The 18,649-nt window shown below is 47.3% G+C and overlaps 1 protein-coding gene across 1 annotated transcript in view; it reads right to left on the reverse strand.

Moving 5' to 3' along the window:
- Nucleotides 1-18,649, reverse strand: part of MTR (5-methyltetrahydrofolate-homocysteine methyltransferase) — a 585,842-nt gene that overhangs the window by 124,457 nt on the left and 442,736 nt on the right. The window contains exon 26 of the mRNA XM_086926839.1: nucleotides 12,869-12,967. Coding sequence (XP_086782965.1) covers nucleotides 12,869-12,967 — 99 coding nt within the window. The remainder of the gene's footprint in view (nucleotides 1-12,868; nucleotides 12,968-18,649) is intronic.

Here is an 18,649-nt window from a genome sequence, read left to right on the forward strand (position 1 = left end):
TTCCCTTGTCCTCTCATCCTTGGACTATTGTAATGGGCTATTCCTTAATGCTCAAACTAGAGTAATTACCAAACTCCAAACGGTACAAAACGCGGCAGCACGTCTGCTCTCCGGCAAGACAAAATTTGAATCCATTTCCAAAAACATAAAGGATTTTCATTGGCTCACTGTACAAAAAAGAATTCACTTCAAATCCCTCTGCATTGTGTTCAAAGCAGTTAACAATCAAGGACCACACTTCCTTAAAGATCAATTACAACACTACAAACCCACCAGAGCTTTACGATCAGCTACTCTCAATCAATTGGTCATCCCCCGCACTAAAACGGTCACCTGGGGTGGCCGACGCTTTCTAGTGGCGGCCCCCAAACTCTGGAACACCTTGCCTCTTAACATCAGGCAAAGTGCCACACTCCTTCAGTTCCGTAAACTCCTGAAAACTTGGCTGTTCACTCAATGATCATTTCCATCCTTCACAGTCCGTCTTAATTAACTGGTTTATAAACTCACAGTTCGTATTCCAATAAATGGTTTATTAGCGCCAAGACGCCGACGGGTATATGCAGCGCTCTATAAATATTAAAAATAAATAAATAAATAAATAAATGAAAGAACATTTCTGCTCCTTTCCCCAACCCTGCTGACTTCTCTGGGTGGCTGTGGATGAGAAGGTGAGGCTTACATTAAGGGATGAGCTATGAAGTTGAGCAGGGGTCCAAGTACAATGCAATTATCTCACTTGGAATAAAAAAAAATATATCCAACCAGTGTTGTCGATTTTGTATATACATGACCCTTTCATAATGCCTCAGCAAAGAACACCACAAAGTGCACAAACATTCTTAATAAATATCCAGTGTTTTTACTTTTAAAAAGAAATAACTAATTTAATTCCCACACAACTAAATATTAAACAAATTACTTACTGGTAAGACTCTTGCTGGTTGAGCGACCAGGCGCAAGTTATCCCAGTGGCTCTGGATTGGTCTAGGAAAGTGAGTTATCAAGAACTTCTGGGCATGGGCATTGTCCTGCGATCATGGTACCGCTTTTGATTAATCTTCTGTCACAGCAGCAGGGCAGGGTTCTTGATGCAAACCTGCACAATCTACAAATCCATGCGTGCAGATGGAGAGGGGCAGTTGACTGCATTTTATCTACCTTCTGAGGTTGTGGATGTTCTCCTTTCAAGCCATGGGTCCTTGCACAAAATCTATTCATGCAGGCTCCAGGAACAAATTTGTAGCCGGGTGTGTGGTCCACAATACTGACCCCCTGCAAGCTAAACTGACAGATGTTTTGGTGTTTGTTATACCTGGGGCCCAGAAAAGTCTTGCAGTGGAATCATTGAGGGTTAGTTGTCAGCACTTTCACACTCTGCGTTTTCCATACCAACCTTATTTAAATCACCTGTTGTGATGCGGTTCATAAAAGGTTTGGTACACATGGGCACTTCCACAGCATTTTGTGGAGGGACACCAACTGCTAGAATAACATCAATGACTTGGGGTTTAATGCAGTAAAGTTTCACCACTCAATCTCCGAACAAGGAGGTGAAGATTGTGCAGGTCCAGATACAGGATCCTGCCCTGCAGCCGCCATAGACGTTCCTCCTGAAGGAACAATCTGATCGAAGGATAGATACTTATGCCTAGGAGTTCTGGGTAACAAACTTGATTTGTCCAATCCAGTGCCACTAGGGACTTCTTCAGAACTCGAAGCAGCTGTGGTAGTGGCTGGAAGGCGTACAGAAGTCCCGAGTTCCATGCCAGGTGGAATGCATCTCAGAGAGTGAGCCAGCTTGGGAATTCCAAAATGTAAAAATGTTGACAATGCCCATTCTCAGCAGTGGTGAATAGATCAAGCCAAGGTTGTCCCCATTCTGAGAAGATACCCTTTGCCACGTCAGGATGTAGCAGCCTGATCAATTGGGCTTAAATAGCTGAATTTGTCCGCTCTGGAGTTTAGAGAGTACACTAAGTGGGGCTCCACTAGGACAATTCCCCAGTTATCCAACCACTTTCAGAGGCATAGTGCCTCCCGATACAGAGTCCATGGCCCTGCCCGGTTTGTTGCAGTATCAAATGGTGGTGGTATTACTCGTAAGCATGTGTACCAAACTCTCTTTGATGCATGGCAAGAATGTTTTCAACGCCAAACGGATAGCCCGCAACTCCCACAGGTTGATGCAGAGCCATGCGCCGACCAAAGAAAGATCAGATGCCTCTGATCTCTACCTCTTCTAGATAAGTGCCCCAAACCTATAGTGATACATCCATTACCAGTACCAACTCTAGGTAGGGTAAGGACAGAGCAGTGCCTCATTTCCTGAGCGGATGGCCGGTGAGGTGAGGAGCACTCCCGCACAAGGATGGGAATGATATCCAACCATATTCAGGATTCACAGGTGATCGTAGGTTGTATTGAACCAAGCTTTTTCCTTTGAGACTTTGTATTCATTTTTTGCACATTAAGCGCACTATATTGCATTAGCGATTCCATTTCTTAGGTCCTGATGAAAGCCTAGATCAGAGGATCCCTAGGCTGAAACATGTATACCTGCCATCCTTGTGGACTTCTTACAGTTATTCTTTTAATCTGTACACACACTGTTTTAGTTTTGAAATTAGGATAGCGTTTATTAAAATTGTTTAGTATCCTAGTAGTCAATTTTAAATTTCACTTTTTACACACATTTATTTACATTCACTGCAATCATCATTACCCCTCTAAATTAGAAATATCTAATCACATTGGGATCATTGTGGATTCCATCTCAGGCCACTGATTAAAACATCCGTGAGCGCCCTTCTACTGTTGAGAAGGTTGTAGCCCTTGGCTGCACTAGGATTTGCAGCTAAGAGGAGATCCCAGATGATGAAGAATGCCACCTTGGTGGGTGATGGGATTCCGTCCTCTTTAAAGGGACTCCTTTGACCTAATTAGTTTAGTCTGTTGTTGTCTAAGTTTATTTCTTATAGACTAATGGTTTCTTGTTTGTTATCTAAGGACAGGGGTCTGCCGCTTGCTCAGTCAGAGACTAGTAGCCACCATGCATCTCTTTTACAGTCTACTGTGAAATGTAGACAGGATTAGACAGATCCTCCTGATGCTGTGCCCATTGGTACTCAAGATCCCACTACAGGACATGCATATGTCATCTGCAATGCTTGGCCAGAAAGATGCAGGAGGCCAACAATCGCAGTAGCTTAAGAATAATCCTCAATGAGACCCAGGACAGAAGCTGCAACAGAGATCATAGCCCAAATGTCCTGGACTCTCCGCTCCGGAGGGGAAGGCACAAAACTGCACCATGTCCAGAATAGTTCCAATGGAAAGGAACATCTGTGAAGAAGACAGGTGTGATTATGGCACGTTGATTGTGAAACGCAATAATATTAGGAGGTTCGCTGTAGTCTGGAAGTGGTGATTACTGCTTAGGCAGCCACTTGCCGAGGTAGAGGGGAGACTGGCACCAAAAACCTTCAAAAGTGTGCAGCGGGCTAAGATGGCGGCTCGGTAGGACGTGTTCCGCGGTGGCTCCCTGCACCCGATCCCCCGACAGGGATTATAGCAGACCATCGCCTCCACCGAGCCAGCCACCATCGGCGGACAGGGTCCGCAATTGCCGCAGCGAAGCAGGGGCCGGTTACGGGGCCCGAAGCAGGCGAGAGGTGCCGCGGAGCGGAGACGGCCTGCAACCGCGACTTGGCGCGAAGGCAGCACCTGGGCCTAGGCGCACGGAGACCCGGGGAGGACCCCCACAGCGCTCCCGCCACCGGAGCAGAAGAGTCGGGGACACCCACAGCGCTTGCGGAGGCCAGGAGGCGAGACCTGGCTGCGGCGGAAGGGGAGCCCGGCGGAATTGAGGAGGTCAGCGGGGTGCCGGGTCCGCCGGCTGCCGGGACTACTCGAGGCCCCGGCTTGGGCCTAGTCGCGGTGGGCGCGGCTTGGCCTCTCTGCTGGCCAGAGCGACCGGCGCGCAGCAGGGTAAGGAGCCCAGGAGACAACAGCGACGGCCTGCTAGTGTCCTGCCGCGGTGCCGAGGGGGCGGACCCCCCCCACGCAAGTCCAGACGTGGCCCGGGTGGAGGGCTGAGAGCACCGGACGGCGGCGGGGCCCTGGCGCACTAGGCACGCGGGGCCACTGAGCTTTATAGGCGGCCAGGAGACGCCAGAGAGCCCCACACTGGTGTCCAGTGAGGGGTGCCCCAAGCAAGGAGTCCTCAAGTGACCCACAAGGCGGGACACGGCCAGCAACAGCGCCCGACTCCCCACGAGGGGCCTGCAGCAAGGGGCAAAAGGGGGTCAGAGGCCCACAGGAGGAGGAGAGAGTGTACCGGCCACAGACTGGGCCGTCCGCGACCGGGGGCTCGGTTAGCAGTGAAACCACCGGCTCGGCCAGAGGCGTCAGAGGGCCCTGGGAGGTGGAGGCCCGAGAGGCCCAGCAGAATCCAGGGATTTGCCACGTGCGCCACAGCCAGCGCTACACACAGGAGGGGGTAGCAAGGTGAGGGCCTTCGGCCGAGGTACAGAGGATACGGAGACGATCGGGGCGCGGAACTGAGGCGCTGAGCGTGCACGGATCGCCCCCCCATTAACCGACCCGGGCACGCCTAAGAAGTCTGCAGTCTTGCCGGAGACCGCGCCTCAACAGGGGCCCCCGGCCGGGACTGAGAACACCATGGCGTCCAACAACCGAAAGGGGAACCGCAACATCTCTGACATGCTGGTCAAGGGTTCCTCCAAGGGCGACAAAACACCGGACAAACCGGCCCCGGTGCCCCCCCCTAAGGGGAAGGACCACTCAGAAGGCGAGACCCCGGCGACTAAGGCTTTCATGGAGGCCCTCTTCACCTCCCTTAAGGAGGACATCCAGACCCTCCGGCAGGAAATGACCGGGGAGTACAAAGCACTCAGGCGCGATGTCGACGATCTGGGGGAAAGAGTGGCGGCCAACGAGCTCTCGGGCCTCGCCAGGAGTGAAGAAATAGAACTCCTCCGGCAGGAGATCGTCCGACTCCACGACCAGCAGACAGACCTCCAGTCCCACACGGAGGACCTGGAGAACCGCTCCAGACGGAATAACATCTGAGTCCGGAACGTGCCACCCAAGGCAGAGGGCGACGACGTGGCAGGGTACCTACAAGCACTCTTCCGGATGGTGTTGGGCGAAGATGATAACTTTGTGATTCGCATAGATAGAGGCCACCGGGTGGGCCTGGCCCGTCGGACCCAGGGCCCTCCCCCGGATATCTTGGCCTTCCTGCCGGACTATCCCCTAAAGGAGCGCATACTGAAGGCGGCACGTCTCAAGCAGCCCCTTCGTTTCCAAGACCACAACGTGGAACTTTTCCAAGACTTGTCGGCGATCACCCTACAGAAGCGGAGGTCATTTAGGGTTGCCACAGCCTTCCTACGCAAGGAGGGGGTCTCCTACTCATGGGGGCACCCTTTCCCTCTCATCCTTAAGTGGAACGGCGCCCTGCACCAACTGCAATCCTTAAGAGATACCTGCGCCGTACTGGACATCCCGTATGAGGAGCCGCTGCAGGACGACGCGGACGAGGGGCGGTCATCAGGGAACACGTCTGGCTCCCCTCGGACGACGGGAACGGCTGGCAGAAAGTGCGACGAGGCAGGCAGCAGAAGAAGTCACTTAAGCCTAATCCCGACACAGTAGCCCAGGAACAGGCCGCAGCGATCCAAGTTGTATCCAAAGACACTGGTGCAGACTCGTGAGACGACTTCAGCGATGGTCGACAACAGCTAAGTTTTTGCTCCTGGTCGGGGGGGGTCGGGGGGCCATGGGCCGCCACTGCCACACACCCATACTTTGACTCATTTACCACAGGCCTAGACTGTCAAATGATTGGCCTGGGACTATGTTCACCTGTTGGGGGAGGGGGAGGGGGAGGGGGGCAAAGGCTGGTGGGGGAGTTGGGGTTAGGGCGGGCGTGGGGGTGGGAACTCGGTGTGTTCAATGCGGACTATGGCCGGGAGTCCTGGGGTATGGTGGCTCGGGGCACAATCTAGAGCAAGCGGAACAGTCACACATCTATGACAGTGGACAGCATTCGCATCCTCTCCCTTAATTTGAAGGGACTTAATAATCCCATCAAGAGGAGGGCGGTTCTCTCGTTCCTCGAACGATCTGGGGCGGAACTTTGTCTGTTGCAGGAGACACACCTGTTAGCGAAAGACTGGCACCGCATGAAAGCAAGGGCCTTCCCTCATCAATTTTACTCCACCACTACTGAGAAAAAAGCAGGAGTAGCTATACTGGTAGCCAAGCATTTTAGGGGACGGGTGGGGGGCAAAGTAGCCAAGATTAAAGGCAGGCTCCTAGCACACACGGTTCATATAGGCCCTTCTTCCTGCACACTGGGCTCTATCTACGCACCCAACACTAAACAGGAGGTCTTCTTGAAGGGGGCGCTGTCCGAGGCGCTGTCGGGGGACATGAGGCTTGTTCTGGTAGGCGGGGACATAAACCTGGTCATGGACAATGAAAGGGATAGGTCCGGGAAGAGGTTTGGGGACACGGGGGCACTCTCGGAGTCGGGGAGGCAGTGGCTGAGGGACAGGGGGCTGATTGACATCTGGCGGGAACGGCATCATACCTCCCCGGGATACACTTTTTATTCGCATGTGCATCACACCTATGCTAGGATAGACCACTTTCTGGGCTCCACAGACATGATCCCCATGATTCAAGACATAGACGTTACACCTGCGGCGCTTTCGGACCACGAGGCAGTGGTCCTCCAGCTTACAGTCCCGCGCACACCTCCGCATAGGGGCAAATGGCGTCTCCGGGAGAGCCTGCTCTTCCGCGAGGGGGTGGTAAAACAACTGTCCCAAAGCATCACCAGCTACCTGGACCAAAACGACACCGGGGAGGTGGCCCAGGCGACACTGTGGGGGGCGCTCAAGGCGGTCGTTCGGGGCGACATCATTGCGATCGCGGCGGCGGATGGCAAGGAGCGACAGGACCGGAGACGGGAACTAGAGTCTCAGGTGCTAGAGCTGGAGCGGGTTCATTGCCGGACAGGCGCCCCCCGGATCTGGCGCAAATTGAAAGCAGCCAGGGCACAATTGGCGAGTCTGGACCTGGACAGGGCAGAATATGCGGCGCTCCGCCTCTGCCACACATACTATGTAGGGGGCGACAAGACTGGTCGCCTACTAGCCAGTAAGCTTAAGGCTAAAACTGTTCGCTCCCAAATCCCCGCTCTACGCGGAGACGATGGCGAGGAAGTCCGAGAGGACGACCGCATAGCGGAGGCGTTTCGAGCCTTCTACGCACGGCACTATGCTGTGGACCCGACCCCGGGGGGGAGGCAGGGAGGGCCTACTTGGAGACTATGGATGTCACCGCCCTCAATGACACGAACGCCAAGGCGTTAAACGCCCCTATCCGCCTGGAGGAAGTTATATCGGCCATTGCCCGCCTAAAACCCCTGAAGGCCCCGGGCCCAGATGGCTTCTCCGCGGGCTTTTATAAGACCTTTTGCCCTCTCTTGGCGCCGGTCCTCACGAAACTATTTAATTCATTTGGGGGCCCGGGCTCGATACCGAAGGAGATGCTGGAGGCAGAAGTCATAGTCCTGCCAAAGCCGGGCAAGGACCACTCGCGATGTGCGGCATATCGGCCGATATCGCTCCTCAATCTTGACCTCAAGCTCTTCACGGGCATCTTGGCCTCTCGGCTGGGCCCCTGCCTGCCAGGCATCATCGAACCGGACCAGGCAGGCTTCGTCCCCTCCCGGCAGTGCGCTGACAACACTTAACGCATCATGCATGTCATAGATAAGGCTCACTTCAACGCCTCTGATGCAGCACTACTATCGGTCGACGCCGAGAAGGCATTCGACAGGGTGGACTGGAGCTTCTTAGATCACAAGCTGACAAAATTCGGGGTGGGCCCCCGTTTCCGCTCCTGGGTGGCCGGTTGTTATTCGTCACCAAGAGCGACAATCAAAGTAAATGGGGTTAGCTCCAAGCCATTCGACATTCAAAGGGGCACGCGGCAGGGCTGCCCGCTCTCGCCGCTCCTGTTCGCTCTCTACATTGAGCCTTTTGCCCAGCGCGTTCGGGACAATCGCTCCATCACGGGGATCAAGTTTGGGGGGTTGGAGCAGACACTGAGCCTGTACGCGGACGACATCCTTTTAGCGGTGGACAATCCAAGGATCTTTTTACCGGCCTTTCTGTCGGAGATGGAGGCGTTCGGAGCGGTGTCGGGCTTCAAAATGAATGTACAAAAGTCCGTAGTCCTCCCGCTGGGTAGCAACACCCGGCCGGCTAACAGAGAGTCGCTGCACATAGGGGGTCTCGAGGTAAGCACCACAATACAGTACCTGGGGATAGACTTGACGCCAGCGACCGCCCAGACGGTCGACCTTAACTACACTAAGCTTCTGTCACGAGCCCAGGGGGACATAGCGCGGTGGAAACAACAGCCGCTCTCGTGGCTGGGACGGGTGGCAGCCATCAAAATGTCCCTTCTGCCCAAGATCCTGTACCTATTCCAGACCATACCGGTCACTCCCCCATTGGGGATGCTGAAGAAACTGCAGGACGTCCTGTACCAATACGTGTGGGCTAACAAGAGGTCCAGGCTGCGGCGCGACTTGACCACGAGGGTAACGGCAGAGGGGGGCTTAGGCGTCCCAGACCTGCGGCGCTATTTTCAGGCAGCGCAGCTCAGATACTTTCTGGAGTGGTCTAGGCCGACTTCAGAAAAGCACTGGTTATTTCAGGACAGGGCCATGGCGGGCCTGCCCCTGTGGAAGGTCCCCTTTCTCCCTTTCTGGCACGGCCTGATAGACCACCATACCTCAAGAAATCCCCTATCACCAAAACTCTCCTACAAGTATGGGACGCCACTGCGGTCCCGAAGGGCCTGAAGACTTTCCCCTCCCCTATGACACCCCTGCTAGATAACCCGGCGTTTCCCCCGGGCGGACCGCCGGGCTCGTTCCCCCAGTGACGACAGTCTGAGTGCCGCTCCGCAGGCCACCTGTTTGATACAGAGGGCTTTCTGACATGGGACATAGTGACAGCGGACTACACACTTGACAAACCGCTCCGCTACCAATACTTCCAACTTAGGCATTGGCTGACGCACGCCAACGTAGCGCCCTTGGCCAGTCGCCCGCTCACCCCCTATGAGAGGTGGATTATGACCAAAACATCAGACTCACGGTCCATCACGAAACTATGCCAAATGCTGTCCCCGCCTCCCCCCACGGGGAGATCCGCCGGACAGAAAAGATGGGAGAAGGAACTGGGGCGTGCCCTCTCTGACAAGGAATGGCAGGACATATATTACCGGGCTCATCACACGGCCAGAAACACAGCTAGCAAAGAGGCGGCGGTGAAGATCGCCTATTAGTGGCACCTGACTCCGGAACGACTACATCGGGGAAACCCGAGTAAAGACCCCAACAGCTGGAGAGGGTGTGGACAAACGGGAACCATGCTACGCATTTTATGGGAGTGCACCGAGGTACAGGAATTTTGGGAATCAGTGCTTAAGGACATAGACACCCACTTCGACACCGACATTCCTCGCTTCCCTGCTTATGCGTTACTGGGGCTCCCCAACAGATTGATGTTCCCGCTCAAATCCATAAGGGGTAAACAGATGGGATTGGCAATGGGGGCAGCGACCCAACACATCCTGTCGTTATGGGGGACCACCAGGAAGCCCACTCATACGGGGTGGCTACATAGATTATGGTACATCATGGGGATGGAAAGGATACAAGCCTCACTCACACAGACCTCAGAAACATTTAGAGAGGTATGGCAGCCACTCATCTCCCTGCTATCCCAAGAATTCACGGAACTCACCTGCCCGAAGTACCTCAGGGTTCTGAAACTGGCGAAGGGATTCCGCGACGAGACGACCAAGGGAGGCCACAAGGGTTAGCCTACACCCCGTAGAGTCATCTCCAAGCGTTACAAGGAACACACCGAGTGGGGAGGGTGGGGGAGGGTTGGTAAGGGTCGGGAGTTGAATACAGTTGGGGTAAGTTGGGATGGGTGGGGTACCTGGGGGGGATGGTGGAAAAGAGCTCCTGCGGACAGGGCGAGGTTTGTCTACCACCATACGAGCATGCATGGACACCTGGCAACCCCTCGCTTAACAGCTGGACGGTTCAGTAATGCGATGCCTCGGGGGCGGGTGCTGCAGCTTTGTTCATTTCATTTACTGTATGTATGGTATTGCTTTGTGGAAATATACAAAATACATTTGATCAAAAAAAGTGTGCAGCAACCCCCTCCTTAACCGTCACTGATTTTATTCTGACTGGCCTAAGGAAAACTTGGGATCAGATCAAGTACTGTTATAGCACTAATTTGTCCTGGTGTTTGGGTAATTTTACTTAGATTTAATAATTCTTAAAAATATAGCAGAAAAATAATAAGCCATATTCATATGAAATTGTTAAAGCATTATTCGGAGGTAAAAATGAAGTGTCTCGGTAACTGGTATGAAATTCGCAAAGAAGATGCCATTGATGATTTATTAGCAGAGCTTTTCAATAAATGGGGTAAAGAGATCAGGATGAAAATTTCTAGTAAAATGTGGCTGGAAATATCTCATTTAAGCTATACATGAGTTTGTGGAGCTAACTTTAGGCACATTAACTTTTTCGCAACATGGATGCTTTTTTATACTCCTAAGGTTTCTAGTATTCCTGGTACTATAGAAATGTTTTAGTCTCGCCTTTCAGATGTTAAAATAGTACTGTGGGAGGCTGGGGGATATGGTGGGGCCCTTACTGCAATTCATCATCCTTTGGGTTGAAGATTTTCAGTTTGTCAGCTCCAGGATGGATTATAATATCAATGCTGATCCCTATACAATATTAGAGGCATCCATTTTGCATAGAAATGGACTAGATCACTCAATGAAAAAACATCTTATTTACTGATGTATCAATCACACATTCTTTGATCATGCAAACATAGAAATCAATGAAGGTATCAACTCTCAAGAACTGGAATGGTAAATTGCATAGTCATTCAATTTTAATCTTTAATGCCTAAAGAATGAAAAATCATAAGAAGTTCAAAGAGGTATGGAAATGTTTTCAATACATTTATGTAGTGGTGATTATACATTAATGAAATGTTTTGTAACTAGTTTTCTACCCTAACAAAAAAAGGTGTGGGACTAATAGAAACGGCTGTGGCATGATTCGCAGCCCGGGGAGAAAACAAGCAAATGGTACTGGGATCTTAAGTGGGATTGGAAGGACCTGCACCAGTGGTACTGGAAATCACAGAAGCAGGATTATAACAGGCTCTCTAGCCACTTGTTACATACCCGGGAAATGTCAAAAATGAGTGAGCTCAGAATGAAGTACAGCATGAGGCAAAGTGGGTGCAAGGAGAGTTTGGAGCAAGTACTCCTGGTCTGTTGAATCAAGCGTGTCAAACCTGCCTGCCATGGAACCCAAATTCCCTCAGAATGGGGCCCACAGGAGAATCTCCCGAGCAGACTAAATCTGAAGTAGGCAGACTCTTAGAGGAGGTGATCTGTAACTGCACAAGGGAGATTACTGCCAAGTCCAATGCTGGGTCAGTAAGGATGACGGTAGGAACATGGTTCACGGTAAGACCACATACTGTTGTTACAGATGTATCACCAGCAATAAGACTACTGCAGACAGCTGACTCAAGAGCAAATATCAGTGTGGGCCGATGCCTTTCAATGCTTCCGCTTCTTCCTGTGCTTACTGTGTTTCTGCATGGAGAGGTAATGTCCCAAACATTTTACAATTCTTCTTATAGTGATATTTCATGCCTGCAGGGCAAGGGGATCACTTTCTTTGAAACAGCCACCAGTATAGACTCCAGATTAACTGTAAAAAAGTTAAACTTAGTTCATCGATCTGCAACCTGGGAGAGAGACACGCTTGACTCCTGGTGTAACAGTTCTAGCACCCCACAGCCAACAAAAGAGACTACTCAATCCCACCGTTCAAAGGTTGCCTGGGACCATCATACCCTAAAGTCGAATGGACTTGACCAGACAGTGCAACTGAGTACACAAGTAGAAGAGGATTTGGTCTCTGGAGGCTTAGCACATTTGTCCAAGAACAGGTAGTTCTGGGTGGGATTGGCTTTCTGGTAATGGTGAAAATATGGCAGTGACACAGTTGTAATGCTTTCCTTAGGGTACTCCAACATTTGAACAGGAAGGGTGAGATTGACCTCTTCACAGTCAGAAGAGGATTTCTAGTTAGCACGTTTCATCATATCACCAACAGTTTAAGACTTTTCTCAGGCACATTGGTGAGAGGCACCATTGCTTGAAGAGGAATGTAGGCTAAGTAAACAATTTCAGCTGCATCTACCATTGCAGAGATGTGTATGTCCAGTGACATGGCCAGGAGAAGGAAAGGATTTTACAACTGAAAGATGGGTCTTGAGTGTCCCTTAGCTTGTTGTAGCCATAGCAGTTTGACTGTTCAATAAAGAGGAGTCAAAGAAACTGAGTATGCACAGGAAAGACAAGGTAAGATGGAGTGGTGGTAAGTCAACAGTCTCATTTGAAACTGCAGACCATATGCTCATCCAGCTGCAAGCATTTCAGGGACACAAACACAGTGATGACTTCCTCTACGGTTCAGAAAGGGGATGGAGAACGTCTGCTAAATAGAATATATTACTAGACAGGTCCATTACAAGCAGGTCAAGCTCACGTGTTCAACAGTCCAGGAAAACAGAGGAATAGTGTGTCCACGTTAACAGTAGAGAAGGAACAGCTGCTGGAAAGTCTATATTAACCCTTTGTGAAATAATGTACAAAACAAGGAAAATAGAAAAGCTCTTTATAGGTTATGTACCTTCAACGATTCATAGTGATCCTGTCGAACCTCTTCATACTCCTCTGTTATTTCCTCAAAGAAATCATCTTTTATATTTTCATCAAGCAATTGAGAGCACTGAAATGAAAGAGGTGGTTATAAAATGTAATATGCAGGAGAATGTATAAATATGAGCAGTGCCTAGACATATTAAAAGACAAGACATCAAACCACATACAAATTAAAGCTGACCCATTTCCAAATACTCAAGTTGCAATTAGGACATTTTTTGCAGTTTATACCAACAACGTCATGTTCGGTTATATCAGATTTGTAAATCAGCAACATGCCATTAGTGAAAGCCACATTAAACAGTGTCTAACAGTCAGAAGGAAGAAAAGAGTAAGAAGCAAAGTGTTCCCATTCCACTCGTTCTGGAGTCAATGGGTTTATTAAATTACCATGTAGGTGTTCTTTGACAATGTGGCTATTATATGTGCATATAGTCTGTAATATGATTTCATTATTTTATTCTTATGAGCAACCTCTACTAGAAAAGTGATTTCTAATGTCCCTAAAAAAGGGCGCTGTAAACTAGTTCTCAATGGTTCTGTCGGGAAACAAGCTCTTTCATAAACCTTCTATATAGGTAATTCACATCATTTGCATTGTTATTAGACAGATTCTTTTCTCTAATAATACCAATACATTGGAAAAATGAAAAAGGGTGAGAACACCCTGTAGAAGTAACCACACACACTTCTTCTTGAGGATTGTATCAAATTGTATCTTATTTTTAAAATGTTTAACCTCGAAATGTCATATATACACATATATACAATGGCTGTCCTAAACCAAAATTGACATAATAATATCTCCGTGAAAAATTGTGTTGCAGTGCAATAGTGACAAGTGTTTTAGTTAGTGAATTGATACATATATACAAAACAAGGGTAACAGTGTGGCAGTCCCAAACTCAAGACAATAGTTTCAATAGATACAATTTTCTTCTTTGTATTGAAACTTGGATAGGGACTGATCCATATTTTAACGTCGACGTTTCGACCCTAGACATTGGTGCTGGTTTTATCGCAACCTGGGCGGGTCTTCATCAGGACTATAATACAGTTGGACAACCTGTTATTTTAGAAGAAAGCCTGCTTGTATCTCTCATTAACAGCAGGGCAGAAATGGTGTGCCAGCCGGCACTATCTGACACTGAGTGATCAATCGTGGTATCTTACTCATTCTCTATTTATCCACCAACCGGTGGAAAATTCTGGATATCTCTTTATGGTTGTGCCGCAATTGCGATCACTTATTATTCTCTTTAAACTCGAAGCTATATTTCTTTAGCTTTCTGCCGGTCGGTGCTCGAAGTGCCCCAAACGCCGGTCTGTTAAAACCAATTACCTATATAGAAGGTTTATGAAAGAGATTGTTTCCCGACAGAACCATTGTCTCTATATAAACTTGGAACCCAGGTTCTGAGGGTCATTGGGCCACCCCATTATATTTAATGGTAAACTAGTTCTCAACTAGCGTGGCTGTTATGAATGGGTGCATCTGCTTTTTTCCAACAACCCTCAAACATGATGATGCTTTTGGTACTAATCCATGTGCCAAACTGTCAGTTCCTTAAAAATTATTCCCAACACTAGAGTAACTAGAAACAATGTAGGAATAATCTCAAAACAGAAAAGAGAAATTTATATATAAAAAAATATGTCCTTAATAATAACCAATCAGTATGGGTTAACTGAACCCCAGGATCCAGAAAACCCTTTGTCACCTGAAAAGCTCCTGTGGTGCAGAGCGAACACATCAGTACAGTCCTGGACAAAGTTAAAAAAACACAGACCATGTTATCCAGCTGCAGCTCTTCATCTCTAAATGTCCATAAATATAGGTGCAGTGGCTATGAAGTCACTTGTACAACAAAGATCAGGCTTTCTGGAACTTGTTTACTTTCTAGCTGTCCGCAAAAAATGGATATGTTAATTTTTGCTTAAATGATGCTCAGAGCATCAGGAGAGTAAGGGGATCATTTAGAGTTTGGCAGGGTTGAGCACCATGGCAGTGCTCTCACCCATCAACTCTGTGATTATCAAGTCTCATGTAAAGGTGGGGGAACAGCAAGGTTTTAGACAGCAAAGGCTCAGCCTTTGACCTAGAAACCCTTGACCCAACAGCCCTTCTGCCAATGGACCACTATGTCACTGTCGAGATTGTTATGCCCGTCTAAGGGCTAAGCCACTTACTTTCCCTGTCCATGTTTACCATTTGAGGCAGGGCGGCCATGGTTGGGGGGCGGACAAACAAAGGCCCTAACACACAGAGGGACCAGTCCCAGCACTTCAGCTTCACTGCAAATAAACATTCTCAACCAACCTCCTGCTTTGGAAGTTTACGCGAAGAAACCAAAACTGAAGGCTAGGTAAGGATAAGAAAAAAAGGCACCCACTCAGCATTCAAATATGTAGATGTACTGTTGGCTGGGATCCCTATTAGCCACATATAGATCTGTCATTTTGGTGGGCCAAATTGTAGATGGTTTCTATAGTTAAAACTAAGAAAGGGATGGGGGTGGAATGATGGAATGGAATGTTTCTTCTGAACTTAGTGGATGACCTTTAGAAAAGAAAGTTTAAAAACTGATTTTATATGGGAAGAAATGCACCAATAGATCCACCCAGTGTTGAAGCATAAAATGGAATAATCCAGAAAGCTGAAGTAATGATCAACAAAAGAAAAACTGACTTTGGAGTGGTTAATACATTTTTACTTAATGATTTATTTAACTCAGCATCCTCCAACACTAATGTTCTCATGAGCAAAATGTGATCCTCAAAAAGAGCTAAAAATTGTAAGGATATATTTTTCCTACACATTCTTCATCTTTAGAAATTATCCAGGCATGGTGCAAGCTTAACACTCAAGTAAATGATCCCCTATGTGACAAACACCAAGCAAAATATTCTCTTCTATTTCAGGGACAAAGAACAAGTAGTACTTAATAGCGTGTTCATAGGGGAGAATAGGTGAGGATACTACAAAAAATACTTTCAAGTAAAAACTTATTCTGATCATTTGTAAATTGTCACTATATTTCCACCCTCTCGGCAAACGTCATAAAACAGACGTACAACAAGTAATATTTTCTTCATTTTATTATAACTTTATCATTTCTTAGTTAATAACATGATATATAAAATATAGATAACTCAGCTTAGCCTTTGTACGAGCTGGTGTATATCGTTCAAAAAATGTGGTTTACATTACAACTTTTGCAGTAGGGAGTAAAAGACATTAGCACACCATTCTGTCTACATTTCAATTAATCAGCCAATGATATCCAATGCTATCCAAGTCCATCATCCCACCAGTCACACAATCTCGACTCAAACCCCACACAGATTTAATGTCAAACCCCCTTCTTGGGTATCCACCAATGCATTATGTTCACTCTGAATGTCCACCAGTTGACTGTCCATCTCCTCCCAGAGTCCCAGACCACGTTCTGCTTGTCTATCCACTCTCACCTCATGCATCAGAGCCCATTCATGCAAGTTCGCACTCCAAGATTGGCCTCTGGGGCGGGTGAAAAAAAGTCAATGTATGGCTATTCGCCTCTTAACCCTTATCAGAGACTCAGTTCAGAAAGGCTTTTCAGAAAATACTGTATCAGTCTTAATAATATTTATGTCCAGTTTATTCTCATTAGCTATGGTAACTATGTTATTTGCTACTGCTATCTTCATTTTATGTCAGCCATTATTAAAGCCTCTAACAATACTAGTACAAATGTCTTGTGTACGGGCTGGCTCTGGAAACACGGTGGGATGACCTCAGAAAAATATACTAGTTGTCTCAGGACAGTTTGTCAGTTAGTAAAATGGATCTTTTTGAGGTATGTTTAGGACAGTTTCAAATAGTACACAGGTATGCCTACATTGTCAGACGGTCAAGAAAAATCTATCAGGAGTAACCAAGATTTGCTAGACATCACAACATCAGAAGGAAGGCCAAGAAGATTACGTAATCAAACAGAACACTATTTCATTAAATTGCTCAGCAAAAAGAAAGAACTTTGTGATGTATGTCAGAGTCTTTGATGAGCAAATCATTGTGTCAGAGAGATACAGAACTCTTTCATGGTTGTCACAACCGTACTGATTTCAATTTTGTTCAACTGTAAAATTCAGTTGTTCTGGTGATATGTGAGATTTGTAGTTGTTTAGCTGTATTTATGGCCATAACAAGTCATTGGTTTTATAAAAGCATGACAGTTACCATGAAGCATGGTGGAGGTAGCTCGGCACTAGTAAAGCCTGATACTAGGGTTCAGGAATGGATTAGCTATTTAACCTAGCCAAAAGAAAATGGAAAAGTCTTCAACCTATGACAGAAATTCAGGTGGTCCTGAAACTGTCTGATGGATCATGTGAGGTCGTCCCAGGCCTTAGAAGATGAACAAGTAAAGTACATGGCCTCTGGTTCTAGACTTCAAAGCACAGGGTTTGATTTAAAGGCAAGGAGAGGTTGAAAGAGAGCTCAGTGTGTGAAACAAAACTGAAAAAACCTTTGAAAAAAGGCAAAACCCTGTCAATATAGGACCCGGTGTGTCATGCAATGCACTTTAGAAGAAATTAATTTCCTGATAGCAAACAGAAAGCAGGTAAGTAAATTGCAATGAAACTCCTATCATTTAGCCTTAAAATGAGCATTACTGCAGAGTTCTGAATAACATGCCACTACTGACTGAGACAGAGTGGCATCCCAAACAAAAAGAGTTATTATAGTCCTACAAGAATGGACAACTGTCCTTCTCAAATGAGAGGATCTTCCATAGAACTTTAAGCAATGTTAATGTTCATCAATGTAGGATTGTTGGAATGCTCCTTACAAAGACTGATATCAAATATAACCCAGCCAAAATCTGAAGACCATCAGATGGGTGAGCATTCAGTTGTGCCTTTGCTAAAGATTATCTCTGTCTTGCCTGAATTTAGGACCAAAGAAGTTATCATCAATCCTCGCTGAAATCATTTTAAAAACTGGCTTGGTTTTGAGTTGCATCATGAGTTATATGTACCAACAACAGAGTGTCATGAGCATAAGAGTAGAACACGAGTCCAAAAGATCTCAACAACTTTGTTCTATTTGATCAAGCAGCACATACCTCTCCTCATTTTTAATAAAGCCATTCCATCTGCATCCCGCACCGTACAAAAGTTATATAAAGTGGTGTCAAAAAGTGGTAAACCCTATGTTAATTCTCATAAGGGCAAAAAACGGTACCACCTACATCAAACATTCTAAGAGGAACTCTCACAAAGTTAAGACAACGTGAAGCAGCGTACTGCAACTCACAATCCCTAAGACTGACTAATACAATTGACTTAGAGAGCTATGTTTGGGATATGGCCTAACGTTTCGTAGCTGGTACAATTCAACACTATAGATATCCTCTTAGAGGAATTAGTTGCCTATTATTGAGAAATACAGTTGAAGCACTCCCTAGGCTAGTCACAAGCAATTTCAATAGAACATATCATTAATATTGGAACATCATATAACAATATATATCACAATTATCTGGTTGAAAAATTAATAATGCGTGTTCAGGTAACACACAAATTCTCAAGAATTCTTGCTGTGAGGCGAATAAAGCGTGTCCACATAACACATAGGTTCTCAAGGATTCATCACAACTGATGAAAGCAGATCTTCTTTATTTGTATAAGGCAAATTCCAGCAATTTTATCGAAGCAAACACGTGTTTCGACTGTACAATATTAGTATTCAGACTTTTTCAAG

Source organism: Lissotriton vulgaris, chromosome 6 (assembly GCF_964263255.1).
Source record: "Lissotriton vulgaris chromosome 6, aLisVul1.2, whole genome shotgun sequence".
Classification (NCBI taxonomy): Eukaryota; Metazoa; Chordata; class Amphibia; order Caudata; family Salamandridae; genus Lissotriton; species Lissotriton vulgaris.